This window comes from Cyclopterus lumpus, chromosome 1 (genome assembly GCF_009769545.1).
Source record: "Cyclopterus lumpus isolate fCycLum1 chromosome 1, fCycLum1.pri, whole genome shotgun sequence".
NCBI classification, from domain to species: Eukaryota; Metazoa; Chordata; class Actinopteri; order Perciformes; family Cyclopteridae; genus Cyclopterus; species Cyclopterus lumpus.
Genome location: NC_046966.1, coordinates 2,707,487 through 2,722,129, shown reverse-complemented (window position 1 = coordinate 2,722,129; position 14,643 = coordinate 2,707,487). Strand labels below are relative to the sequence as shown.

The 14,643-nt window shown below is 47.0% G+C and overlaps 1 protein-coding gene across 1 annotated transcript in view; it reads right to left on the bottom strand.

The window, feature by feature from the left end:
* Positions 1–14,643, bottom strand: part of neurl1aa (neuralized E3 ubiquitin protein ligase 1Aa) — a 40,348-nt gene that overhangs the window by 3,050 nt on the left and 22,655 nt on the right. Inside the window, exons 4-5 of the mRNA XM_034542496.1 lie at positions 10,920–11,648; positions 320–490 (exon numbers count right to left, since the gene is read on the bottom strand). Of these exons, the coding sequence (XP_034398387.1) occupies positions 320–490; positions 10,920–11,648 (900 nt within the window). The remainder of the gene's footprint in view (positions 1–319; positions 491–10,919; positions 11,649–14,643) is intronic.

Here is a 14,643-nt window from a genome sequence, read left to right as displayed (position 1 = left end):
AAAACGACATCATCAGAGTGAATGAAGTGAAGGTAAATGGCGACTTGATAATCAGGCTGAGAACAGGATGTTGTTTATTCAGGTTTATGTCGGGCGCTATGTTGAAAAAACACATTTACATAACAGCGCTGTGTGACCAAACACGTTCTGACATCCAGCTGCAGTGGCAGTGGGACCATGATGTGCTGGCTATTGTTCCTAACTGCTGCAGGATGACATCTGCTCACCGTCCCATAATGGTTTGTATTACGACCCCCCCTGTGGGGGGACTGATGCTGAGCCTCTGCAGCGGCATCTCCTCATATCCGGGTGTACCTACCCCCTAGCGAGCTGCAGTACGCGGCGGAGCACAGGCCTCCGCTCAGCACCGGATCGGAGCTGCCACTGCCCAGGGCGCTGGGCGGAGAGGAGGAGGCGCTGGGCGTGTGTGGAGAGGAGGACGGCGAGCTGGGGTTCGACGAGGCCCGCGGATCCCCGAGGTGTGTGGAACCTAGTCGGAGCAGATGAAGGGAGGGGAAGAGAGGTTTGATTTGATCAGAACTCCAATTCCTTCAGTAACCAGCATATTGTCTTACTGGTGACTATTGCAATAGTCAGAATATGATCCATGCAGGCTGACCGACATGGTGACAGGATGTAACAACAACAAATAGCACAGAGAAGGAAATGAGGCCTGAGAGCGGTGGAGAACACTGGAAGCCAAATAAGAAGACCTCATCCATGGAGTGCTCTCTAAGCAGGTTAATCATGACTTTTTTATAAATAAAGTGGCATATAAAGTGACATAAAGGCACAAGACATTACAGCTAATAGGTCTTCTCATATACGGCTGCTCTTGTTTTCCTTTTGTTTCTTTGTTGGTCCACAAAATAAATACAAACAACGAACCAGAGCACGATTGTATTATCCCAGCGTTGCTTTTAATGTCGCGAGAGAGCCGAGAGAGAAAAGGACTGCTCACACAGATTGGAACGCTCCATCAGTGTGCACATATTCATCACTCCTTTTACTTGTTGTTTTAGAGAGTGTATTTTAAAGCAGTGCTCCATCCGTTCCCCATTCCACCTCGACGCCGCGGTCGTGGGAAACAAATGGAAATTCCGAGAACAAGTTGAGGCAACACGTGTTGAAATGCCTGCGACGGCTCGACAGACAGGTCGGGCCGTTCCAGGCTGCCAGATGACAGACGGCCTTCAAAGTCACCGACATGTGGCATGGGAAGCGGCACTCATCAATATCTACATATGAGGAATGGATGAATCGACGGTGCGCAGCGTGAAAAGCGGTCAATCGCTCGTTCTCATTTGGGTCGTGGACTAATTTCTGTCTGGCAGCCCGGCGGATGAAGAGAAGCGAGTTGGTTTAGACGGTAAAACGCTGCACATGTCTCTCAGCTGATGGGAGACCAACACACAGATCTGGAGGTGGAGTAAATGTTGGACTACAAACTTATCAGGTGGCCAGAAACTCATCCCCGGTTGAATGCTAATGTGTCTCTTTGTGAACACATTACACGCAGCTTTAAAATGTCCATTTTGCCCAAAAGGACAGTATCATCAGGGGTGCTTTATCCTAATAATAGAATATGCCAGTAGGTGCCTGATTTTCAAGGATTTTCTTTTGCCATTTGTGCCTAGACCAACAGTGCAGGGCGCTCCGAGTCAACAGTTCAGAAATAACACTGTAATATGAAGGAAAAAGAAAAATATAAAAGAAAACACTATACAGAAGGGTGGTACTATGTACAAGGACAAGAGAGGTGCTAATATGTACAGTTTGGGATACAGTTTTAAATGATATAGTTTTAAGTAATAATATGTCACATATTGCACATGATAAGTGTAGTGAGGTATAGTGTTGGGTCCTTGGACATATTTCAATGGTTTTGTGGGAAGAAGCTGTTGAAAAGCGTGTTCTGTGAGTGATGATGCCGTCGCTCTGCTGTGATGTCACTATACTTGTGGTATGCTCTGTCTTCTGGAATAACTTTCTATAGTGTACCATCACAGATAGGCCAGCGCCACCCAAATAGCCAACAAATTAAGATGTAAATGAGCCGTCTGGTAGAGCAAGCGTGTAATCGCCAACTAAGAATTCCCATCAACTGCTTTGCTGCGTCTCGGCGTGACTGCAGATAACTTTAATTACCTTCCCTGAAGCTCGCCGTCAGAAAATAGCGCACGAACAACCGCATTAGAAGTCAGCTGCTGTGTGCTCAGTCCTATTCCAGGACCTGCTTTGTTTCAGTGGGGAACCTTCCATTCTCCTGGAGTCTCCATCAACACTGACCGGTAACGCCATGACCAATGTCCCAGCAGCCTCTCTGCTGCCATCTGCGCCAGCAGTCTGATCAATGCAACGGATGCCCGGGGGTCAGGGGACCATTTTTTCGACGGTGCCAAACAATAATGGAGTCACTGGAATTCAGAGCAAATCGATTGTGTAATGCAATAGCTCATAAAGAGCTGCTCGTGACTCTTCACCTCGTGTCTCAGTGTGTCTTGTTTGCATACCGGGGGTTGCCCCACTGCTCCTGGAGTGTGTGTGTGTATATGATGTGTGTATGATCGCTGCAGTGTGTGACGTGATGCAACGGGTCATCTGGAGCGCCGTAGCGAACACACTGCTCTGCCCACAGCCTATGAATAGACACGAGACAAGTAGAAGCAAAGGCGACGCCTGTTTCAGGCCCGTTTCCCTCTAGTAAGAGCCACAGCGGTTCCTAAATCGTCGCCTCATACCGGTGCCAGGAGGTCCACGTGTCCTCGAGCTTTAAACACGTTGTTATTGTTGTAAAAGTTCATGGTTTGAGTTCAAATGAGTGTGTTTGTTACATGAATAAGCAACATATTCACTTAGTTACTCTTTTTACACGGGACATGACTAGCAGTCTCCTGGGTGAAACTCTTGTGTTAAACTACGTCGCCTTGTGCTAAATGTAAAAATACAGATCTTAATATGCTGCTTGTACAAACAGCCTATATGTTTTTAGTCTCATTTTAAACTACACCAGTTACTTGTCAAGACCAAAATGATGTCTCATGTTGAATCTCTTGTATTACAGCTCGAAACCGAGTGAACGCTGAGATCGTGGAAAGTGTCAAACTCACTAAAAAAAAGTTTAGCCAGATTATCTAAACCACTTCGTTTAGTAAAGACATGGAATGCGAAGGAGTGATATAGATAGACACCATGTAGGCTCTGGTAGGGTAGAGACCTGTCAATCACCTTGTTGCCCCGCCATAAAGCATACTCTGCTTTATGGTCTGTTTGACCATAATTTACTAAATGAACATCATGCTGTATTGAAGAAGACTTCAAACTAGAGATGGAGATTGTCGGCTTGTTTCTGACACAGCCCCAACCACCAGAAATGGGGTTTCTTGTTGTTGTTGTTGTTGCTATTTTAGCATACTGAAAGGTTCCCTACAAAAAGAACAGCGAGACACAACTCACACTCTGTCACTCTACAAGGTGCTACTGCACTGCTCATGTTTCACCTTCCATCGGATTAGTCTGATCACCCTGCAGCCGAGCCCTCTTTCTCTCCTCTCTCTCCCTCCCTCTCTTTGTCCATCTCTCCCTGTTAATCCCCCTGGCAGGCGAGCGCCTCCCACCCGGGGCAGCTGAGGCAGATCTGTGCTGCCGCGCCCTGATCCCGCCGCTACATCAAACCGACCTGTGTGAACAGCTGCCTGCCCGACGCCACCGCTGCTAACTACTTCAGCCGTGCTTCTATCTTTAGCATCCACGGGAGGTATGCAGAGTATGTGACGAGGGAGGTGGGTGGCGCTGTGGGGTGGAGGACGGTGGAGGGCCGGGGGGCTTAGCGCACGCATGTGTGCAGCAGGATCAAGGCCTCCAGGCTCGTGCGAGCCACAGATTTGGGTCACTTTTTACAACCTATTGGGAGGGAAGGGGTTAAAAGACTTAACACGCCCCAGAAAGAACGAAGGGAGAAGAGTGGAAGGACCCAGAGCAAACATTTCAATTGGGTGGCGGCTCATTTCATTGCAGAGGCTCTCTTGTTCTGAGGAATCGGGACAAATGTGGCTCAGATCGGATGAGAGGAAAGCAGCTCTGAGAATAGCCGTCTAAGGTCACGGCTTACCACTGCTGCACACAACGTTAAGAGTCTCCTCTGTCTGCGTGAAAGATATTATCTTCAGAGACAAAAAGGGCTGTTTTGGAAGGGAGGATCCTTGAGCTGTTAATAGCTGCAGGGAGGGGAGTGCGTTTGCTTCCATACTCATGTGTGAACGCTTGTTTACATGCAGTAAGACGTCTCTGAACTTTAACGAGACACGCACCCCTCACTTCTCAGTGAATTCATCTTTTGTGTCAGCAGCGATGCTTGTAGGCCGGTAACTGCCATCAGTGTCTGAGGCTCCTTTATAGTGTATGATACTGAAAAGATTTTGTTCAGCAACATTATCTTTTCTTCTTTTTTAAGCCTGAATACGATGAGCAGAAGTAAAAAGCTAACGTTGGTCTATAAAGGAACTCCACGGCGGTCACATGACCTCAGGCCTCCACCACTGAGCTGAAGGAGGACTATGTTCTAGTGAGTCGGCTCATTAGAACATACTGAGATCCATGTTTGGTTTCTTTAAATCAGAGAACAACACGTTCACATCTCCTCCGCGTGCTCAACACAGACCTGATTTCAGGCCTGAGGGAACAGGAAGCGTAAATAGTAACTTACACGGAGGGCAGCACAGACAACCATTCGAGGAGCACACTGCGTCACATGATCAGGCTCCTTCATTAGAGATGTGTGCATGTGTACAAGTCTGTGGGATGGCTACATGTGTGACAACGGAGGGGGTAGAAACCAAGAGGTGGGGAGCACCAAAGAGGACCAACATTATTTTAAAAAAAACTAGTTAATTTGAGAGAGAAGACAGCAGCCAAGATGACAGGAGGAGGAGGAGGAGGAGGAGGAGAGAGGAGCGAGGCCTGTGCGGTGCACGAGGATGTGGGTGGTGAGACGTTTCACTCGAGCATGAACGCGCTGACATTTTAATGGAATCTATAATACATGTGAAGTGGGTCAATGCATGGGTGTCCTACTTCCACACCACGAGGCACAAGGTCCCTTTCCAAGCCCGCCTCTCCAGGTTCAACCGTCAGCTGGCCTCTTTGGCACCGTCACACACTCACGCCAGATATTTAGAAAATAGAGAGAAATGCTGCGCGGCATGCAGTCAATGAGCTGGTGCATCCTGCTGGGGTGAAACTAGGAGTGACATGTCTTTAGCATGGAGAGCTCAGAAGAACACTGATCTGGATATATAATGATCCGCATATAAAAAGGTGCATTTTAGCCCCCTATATATATATCCAGCTGAAGGTCAGCGTGTTGCACGTTGCACATCACAGAATAGATGGAGTTCTTTGATCTGCAAATGGTTTCTGAGGCACAGTGACACACACTATGCATGTGCATATATTTATATATAACGAGATAGACACCTACATTGAACAGAATAGTTCAAAGACAGAATATGTGTTCACAAGGAAAAAGTAAGTCTTACTTCCACAACCATTACTGCCAATAGAACTACTGCACTATTGATTTCACCCACCATCATTACCCTGTCCGAGCACTCCTGGCTGACCCGAGCTAACCTGATGCATCTGTTTGAGTATGTTCCCATTAGAAAGGTCCATTACTTCATGCTTTGTTAGAAGTGAGGCCTCTGTGATGACTGCCTTACGTTGCCCTCCTGAAGGCAGCAGCCCACTGCGAGAGCCGAGCTGTCGGCTTTAACATCCCTCACTCCGGGTGGAAGGTATGGCTCATTCAGCTCCACAAAGCCAAACTGCTCTCCAGTCAACACGACGCAATAGATCAAGAGCTGCAAGAGACAGATAAGAGATGCTTCCTAATTCGAAGCAGCTGGAAAGTAAAGATGATTCGCCCCTCAGTGGGAATTCTTAGACCTGCTGGAGATGTGCCTCCGACCAGTTTCATTGTTCTGCGTTTCCTGCATTGTTGTGCTGCCAAGGCTCTCTGGCTTCACTGATGTTGGTGGAAATGTATACAGAACAGGTGATGTCTCTGAGACAAGCACAGGATCCAGACGTTTAGTATTTTTGCAACGGAAAAGAAGGTGATTGTTTGCTTTGATAAAAGATGAAACACAAGAACAGAAAAGGACGGATGATGATGTGAATGTTGAAGTACGCGGTGGATTAACAGGAGTCGTGGCCCTCATGAGCTAAAAGTCGACTGAAACAAAAAAGACAACAATGAAACGCTTTCCTCCTCTCTCCCACTGCTCCACTGAATGTCATTGGACCCAACTGGAACATACCACCTGCCCGGGTAAGTACAGGGGGAGCTGAACCCAGCAAGCTTCCACATCACACTGAATAATGAACACACCATTATTAAGATGTCCAAGTTGCTGCTCACATCTCACTCCATCTATGGACACCCATCCATACCAATGACAAGACAGCATATTATACACTGTCATTTCCTGCAGGACTAGCTCACCTGTCCTCCTCCATCCTAACAGAGCCCAGCCCCTCCCTGCTGAGAGGACACAATGAGACAAACCCGTTACCACTGTTACCTTGATCAGTTGATCAGCTGATCTACCACAACATGCCGGACAGAACAACAACCCATGAAAACAGAGCACCTGGAGTCATTTACGCACATCAACGGAAACACTGGAATGAAATGAAGGATGGAGCAGACTCCTGCTCCCCATGGTGGGATCAGTGGGGGAAAGAGTTGATCCCTCCACACAGCTCCTGTGTAGTGAAGCTCACTCATTGGATTGACGTGGTTCACAGTCACTTTGCCGTCGCTTGCTGTTAAGTGGGTCGAGCTAACAAAGGGCAACATTAGCCCTTAGTGAGCCGAGTGGATCCCCTTGTGTCACACGCAAAGAGCCTGGTTTGAAATAGGGCGACGCGATATGAGGACAATATGCCATAATAATGGTATTACTGCTGAAATGCAACAAATTGCTTGTTGAACTAGAAGAAAATAAATAATTTCCAGAGTAGTTTTATCGAACATTGAACGGAACACAAAAGGTACCAATACAAAAAGATTGATGTTTGCATTATTACATTACATGTCATTTAGCTGACGCTTTTATCCAAAGCGACTTACAATAAGTGCATTAAACCATGAGTCCAAACTCAGAACAACAAGAATCAAGCAAGTACAATTTCTTCAATAACGTCAAACTACAAAGTGCTATCAGTAAGAGACATTTAAGTGCTACTAAAGTGCTAAAAAACAAAGTGCTATCGGTAAGGGACATTTAAGTGCTACCTTCTGAGTGAGAAGGGGTCGTATTCTCCTGATGTTGTACAGCATGAACCTACAGGAGCGTGTTATTGTGGTAATGTTGGCAGTCAGGGAGAGTTGACTGTCGAGTGTCACACCGAGGTTCCTGGTAGTCGGAGTCAAAGCCAGCACTGAGTTGTTGAAGTTAATAGTCAGGTCGTGGGTGGGAGAGCCTTTTCCTGGAAGGAGGAGAAGTTCAGTCTTGTCCGGGTTAATTTTCAGGTGGTGAGCGGACATCCACTGAGAGATGTCAGTCAGACAGGCAGAGATTATAAAGTAAAATGTTCTCTAAAAGGTTCCCTTCCAACTATCTCATATAATCCCAATATCGCAGTTTTTCACAAGGTGTTTATTTTGCACATTTACAAGTTGATCACAGTGACAATTACAAAAATATATAAAACTAAGGAGGTCACGATACCAGAAACTCGGCAGTCGATACCAACACCTCCATTCTTGATACCACAGTTACAAAACTAAAACAATGAATGTACTTCAACATCCAGCACACCGGGTTTTGAACATTAAACACATCATAGTGAGGTTATAATGGAGCGTCTCTCAACCCGTGCGAGTGCAGTCACGTTCTCAGAATCTTGGCATCGACTCCAAAGCACTGGTTCTCGTGACTCGTCTCTAGACGTTTAAATCCTTTGGACAAGAGAAAGGTCTGAAGATGTCTGAAGATGTCTGAAGATGTCTGAAGATGTCTTCAGCGTCCGTCTCTCTATGTTGAGCGAAAGCTTCTGTTGTTCCCCTCTCAACTCTTTTAACCTCTGCTTTCCTTTTCCGCTGCCGTCACTGAAGAACCGCAGGATGTATTTATAGATGCCTCTTCCTCCGCAGACTAACACGTGAGACACCTTCGGAAGGCCGGTGCACTCGTGTGCCTCCTCACCGCTGCATCAGTGGAAAGGCAGCCCCCACAGCTGAACGTGCCACTTTGCATTACACGCGTGCCTTGTTGTCGTCACCGGGTGGATGTATACAATTTAGCATTAATGGGATTTTGACGACTTTCTTTGGCAGATGTGGGAACAAATGTCACTCAGAATGTCATACATGTCACTCAGAATGTGCCACACACACACACACACACACACACACACACGCACACGCAAAGTGTCCACCCGCTGAGACATCTCGTCAGCCCTGCTGTGTAGCCCCCTTCAGCCTCTCTCCACCTCTGTTCGCACTTCCTGTTTCCCATCTTCCCGGGTCGTGGCGGAGCATCCACTTTTCTCCCCGATCCTATGAGTGTGTTGTAGATGCTTCCTGTCTGTAAATATTGTGACCCCCCCCCTCGCTGCCGGTCATGACCCCCCACGGCTGTAATTTCCAAAACGGGGAGGCGCGGTTGGTTTGCCTCGATTGGCATCCTGTCAGAGCGATCAACACTTAGCGTGAATAGATTTTCAACCACAGGAAGTAAATTAATTCTGCACATAGCTCAGAGGTGTCAGCAGCCGTGTGCCCAGCCAAATGAAGATCGATATCCTGATCTGTAGGTTCCTGACCCGAGACACTTCGCTGGGCTGAAAGGATTGTTTTTTTTCCACCATAAATTACTCTTTCAAGTGGGATTATTCACAAGATAAAGCATGCGGTCAAAGAACAAAGAGCTCATTACTCCCTTTAAGAAACTCACATAACACAACGCTCAAACCTTTCCATCCGGGATACTTGTTTGTTGTCTTTTAAAATGCTCAGCAACACTTTACTTTAAGCCATATTTAGCTTTTATAAGCAGTAATATTTTATAAATGGTTTATAACGAACTATCATGTAACATCGTGTAAGCAGATATGAGTACATTTGTAAGTGTATTCATGGACAGTACGTGTCAATTATTCTGCTCTGAAGACACATTTTATATTATCATATACATCTCTGTTTATACACTTGCCTCCACATATCCATATGCAGCCTTTTCTCTTAACAAGGACATTTCTAGACAACAAACACTGCACTGTCAATTATGTTTGAGGCAAAGGGAGGAGGCCCGGGTGGATGGACGGGTCAAACACAGGACTTTCATCGAGGAGACTCCTGTTTGTGCCTGTGTGAAACCTAGTCAACGTTTACCTATTTTGATTGATGTCTATAACTTAAAAGGTCCATGTAGGATATAGAGGGATCTATTAGCATAAATGGAATACAATATTCATAACTATGCTGGGGTGAAAGTAGTTCTTGGCGGTACTACTACCCCAACCTCCGTCGCTTCCTTTTGTTCTCCTCCAATCTTAATCATCCTATGTATGTTATTATGTTGGTAGGATGAGGGTTAGATGCTGGATGTGCCATAGAATCATTTCTGAATGTTGACAGAACTTTCAAAATCATAATATTTAGTTTAGTTTCTACAGGAGCCTAGAAGGGACAAACCCAACGCTGACGTTTGTATGTTATGTTCAGGCTACTTTAGCTCTCTGCATGCTTGGGAAGGGAGGGGTACGAGGGGTGTTCGGTAGGATGCAATCTGCAACCTTCCCACTAGATGGCACTGAATCCTAGACACTTCACCTTTAAATATAAAAAAAACGGCGACTGTAATCTAGAAAGCAGTTTAGTTGTACGGCGTCGCCATACCCGACCCGTGTGGTCGTGTCCGTGGTCAACCTGCATGTGCTTTTTTAAACCGCAGTTCTTTGGCGGATGTTTACAAAAGTGAGTCATGTTCAACTCTTTGGTTGGTTTCTGGTGCTAGAACGTTTAAAGAGGCACTCTGATATCTTTACACATGAAGGTCAGCGCGCTCTTCACAAAGAACACCGACTGGCCCGTGAAAACAGTTGTATAATATCTTGAATGTGTGAAAATAAACCTGATGATGTCATCAGAGGTATGTTGGCTTGGAAACTACAAATCTATCACAGAGAGTGAGGTCTGACCGACACCTGCTTGTTCAGGCTGATATGAACATGCGGGAGTTAAAATAAATAAATACATAAACAAGTTATCTTAAATTATAATTGTTTTTATTACTGGGACCAGGTGACAAACGTTTTACAAAGTAAACAATCTCGTTGGTGGACAAACCATGTTAAAGGGGATCTTTCTCTAAATGTCCTTAAAACTGTTTGGTCTTCCTGTACTGTAATTTCTCGTTAGTTGTCGACCGACACATGGACAGACGCCGGTACACCTGCCAAGCTGGTATATCGTGTCGATTTATTTGTGGAGCTCTCACAGACAGCCTGACAAACCGCGGCCACCGAGTTTAAAAGGTCTCCCGGAGAGAAGCTATTGGTTGCTTTCAGGGGAGGTGTAGATGCTGCGTTTCTGTCGTTAGTGGAAACTCCTTCCACACAACATTAAACACTAACAGTGAAGTTATGAAATATACAAAATCGTTGAGAAAAAAAGAAAAACTTGTTGATTGATGCATATTTTTTCATGTTGGGCGCGGCGGCGGATTGGCTCCCATAGCGGGCCGGTGGGTGCAACTGGATGGACCCAAAATAGAATCCAGCATCTTTTGACCTTTGCATCTTAGCCTCTCCTGAATCGCTTTGAGTGCAATACTAAATCACTCCAGTACCCGTTATATTTTTGCCAAACTCCCTAGTATCTAATGTGACTACATGTGGTGCTCACTTACCCAGAATCCTCAGCTGAGTCACAGCCCCATGGAGACCGAAGAACATCCAGAGTGGGCGGGAGTTGTCCACACACACCTGCATGCCCACATTGGTGCCGTTGTGGCTGAGGAGGACCTCCCCCTCCTGGTTGACCAAGAAGCCCAGGATGTCACTGCTTTGGAGAAGCGTTGGAACCCGACACACCGCCCAAAACTCCTTCCTGTCCACCAGAGCCTCTGGATTGTAGGGCAGATCGCTGGGGCGCAGCACCGCCGGGTCGCAGGACGTCACGCCGTACGACAATGAGCCCGAGCGCGCCGGGCTGGACTTGGTGACCTTGATGAAGACGGTCTCCCCGGTGCGCAGGGGCCGGTTGGTGAAGACCAGAGTGCGTTCCTCCCGTGCGTGCTCGGATCGCGCCACCGTCTGCTCGTCCAGCGTCTTGATGTGGGCGCCGCGCAGCTGGTGGAAGTGGAGGTCGCTCTCCAGGGCGGATGGCAGCAGAGAGGACTGCTGGGAGTTGAGGGAGTTCTGCGGTATGGGGCAGGTGGAGGACGAGGAGGCAGAGGCCAGGTGGAGGGTGTGGCGGTGGGAGTGATTGTGGCCGTTGCTGCTGTCCTCCTGCTGCAGGTTGAGGTCACACAGGCTGACGGACAGACGGGAGTCGTCAGCTTCCCGTCGGAGGGAAGAGGAGCGCACTGTGGTGAAGGAGCGCGGGCGGAGGCAGTCGGGAGGAACAATCTCACTGTCTGGAAAGAGAAGGAGACGGAGAGAGAACTTAATAGTGGTCGTACTGGGTTTTTGCCTCAGACATGTGGCAGTGATGTTTGCAGTCAGCCGAATCCCTGAATTGTGAGCAAACAATTCTCATAAGAATTGAATCTGAAAGCTTCTCTGACATCAAGATAATGAAAAGAAAGAGCAATTTGACTTCAGCTGCACAGGTCGAGTGCGATGTAGGGTAGCTCTAATTACTCAGTGTGTCCAAAGGTAGAGACCTTTGGACACACTGAGTAATTAGAGCTACCCTACATCGCACTCGACATTGAAATAGTCCCATATCTGCACACGGCTGAATCATCTACTGCACACAAGAAGATGCTGCATGGTGTCAGTTAGCGAGGAGCAAATGGCTTTCCTCAAACCAAATGAAACGCGTGTGTGGATGTGCATGTGTGAGTGTGTGTGTGTGCGTTTGTGTCAGTTGCATTCCTTGCAATCCGTAGTACGGTATTAGTCTACAGCGAGCCATTAATGTCATCTAATACATGTCTCTAATAGTAAGAGTGGCGCTCACATGCACACGAATACACACACACACGATGACTCCACTGATGAGGCTCAACACAGCGCTTAAAATAACACCTCTGAATATGCTCTCCCTTTCTGAGCCCCCCCCTGCCGTCCTGACAGAGACCCCCGCTCACTATAAGAATGGGAGTGGGCCGCCCCACTGGAGGTTATGGAGAGACTGAAGAGACCCTCCTTAGCCAAAACAAGAGGTGCAGGGGAGAAATTGAGACAAAGGGGGGGGGGGGGGGGGGGGGGGGGGTTGTGCACATAGTAATTTATAGTGTGTTGTTCTTCATAAAAACAAACGATTCAAATGATGAAAAGCAAATCAAATATTGTATTTGTATGGATTAAAACAAATCTTGACAGATCATAAATTCCGTACAGAAGCCCTCGGAGGTAAATTTGTAATTTGAGATTCTGGGCTATACAAAATAAACTGAATTTAATTGAAATTCACATTTAATATCTATTTATGTTGCTGTGAAACATCTTCTTCAAACAACTGGATCTATTCAAGTTTCTCACCAACACGACATTTTATGTGAATACATGATAACGTTATCATTTACCTTCGACCAATACTCAGAGCCTGAACGCATCATAATGTAACCGAACAGAACCTTCGTTATTCTGTCAGTTTAAACACAGATTGGTTGTTTACAATGTAACATCATCGGAGACTAGAAAAATACACTGTAAAGCTAACGCAGAGTCGCGTCAGCCGTCAATTCACGTTAGCTGCTAACCCAGAGCACAATGCTTTGCGATTCACGTGTAATGGAACTAAGGCCCTGTAATCGTGCCAATTGATTTTTCAGAGAGGCATAAAACGGAGGGGTGCCTTTGGCACACGGGGCAGCTCCCACAGAATGCTAATCAACCGCTAAACACCTCAGCGCTCAGCACTTAACTGTGCGTCCCAGAGGCTAACAGGTGACTAGAGCAACCAGCTGGGGTTTCATCTACTATTCCCTCTGCTGGGAGACGGTGGGCTGTGGGAATGAACACAGCCTGGCGACGTATGGCTGTTAAGTCGCCATTGAACTACTCAATCTACCATTTCCTGATTTTATGCCATTTCTACAGACAGAGAGATACACTGGCTGAGGGGAGTCCTTTAATGAAGGAGAGAGAGCTCCGGGAAGGCCTCTCAGAGAGCAGCAGGCATGCTAACTGCTCAGCCGCACAACTGATTGGGATGCCGTGCCGGCGGCGGCCCGCTCTCTCCGATTTATTGGGGGATTTGAATTCCATGACCAAACCAAACTGTATGTGTGTGGGTGTTCCAAAGACGGATTCCTCGGCTGCCCATCACTCCATCCTAAATTGGATTACGGAGGGACAGATTTTGTTTGGACGACCGGAGCTGCTGAGGGGAGGATTACATGTCGTGGGGATAACAGCGGATGGGAGGGAGAACAGAGCGGAGAGCTGGAGTCAGTCAAATCTATGTGCGCATCATTCTGATGGGTTCCATTTTCCAAAAAAGCTTTTATGGGTTTATGATTCTTTTTTTTATTTTTTTTTACATCCTATCCCTTTTCCTCTTCCTTCCTCACTTTTCAAAGAGAAGTCATTTCAATGTGCCATGTGTTCTTTTGCTACTTTATTCATCAAAGGCTGGGGAGATGGAGGCCCTGTATGTGTTGTTCGCCCCCAGGACAGAAGCACTGGAGAACATTTACAATGCATTTGAAAAAGCTTGTGTATGAGTGTGTGTGTGTGTGTGTGTGCTCTCGAGTGTGTATGTTTGTGAGCTCACCAGCTGCTGCTTGCTAACCGTGGTGCACCTGCGTTTTTAGCAGATACAATTCTTTTGTCTTATTGGTCCCTTTCAAATCCGCCACTCACAGATGCTCCCTCCCATTGGCCAAGGCCAGAATTCTGCACTTCGAAAGCAGCATTAAACGGTGTGTGTGCGTGTGTGTGTGTGTGTGTGTCTCATGTAAGAGGACATTGTAATGAGGCCATGGAAGATGCAGCTGCGGACACAGTGATCCTGGGAGGGGAAAGGGGGGGGGGGGGGGGGGGGTTGGGGTGGGTTCATCACCTGATTCTTCACTTTTGATTACATTTCAAACCAAATGTAAGACCTGTTGAACTGAACCATTCATTCGTGGAGCGTGAGAGTAATGGGTCAGCCCATTTGGAAGGCCTTTTTTCCTCTCTCTGGATTTGACTTGAATAATTAAGCACCTGTTGGACTAATTCATCGTAAATGCATGGGCAGGGGGGATGCCAGTGAGTGTCTTGGCCCTAACTGGCATTAGCTGACGCTGTAAATGTTTTTGATTAGGGAATAGCCACAAAGCAGGCGAGCTAATGCCATGCCTGGGGAAGTGGATCGAGGCACAGGGTGGCTTAGTGGCTTTGCTAGCCTGAGCAGACGGAACTCACAAAGGGTTTGAGCCGGGGGGGTTTTTACTTCATCTCACGAACACAATCTAT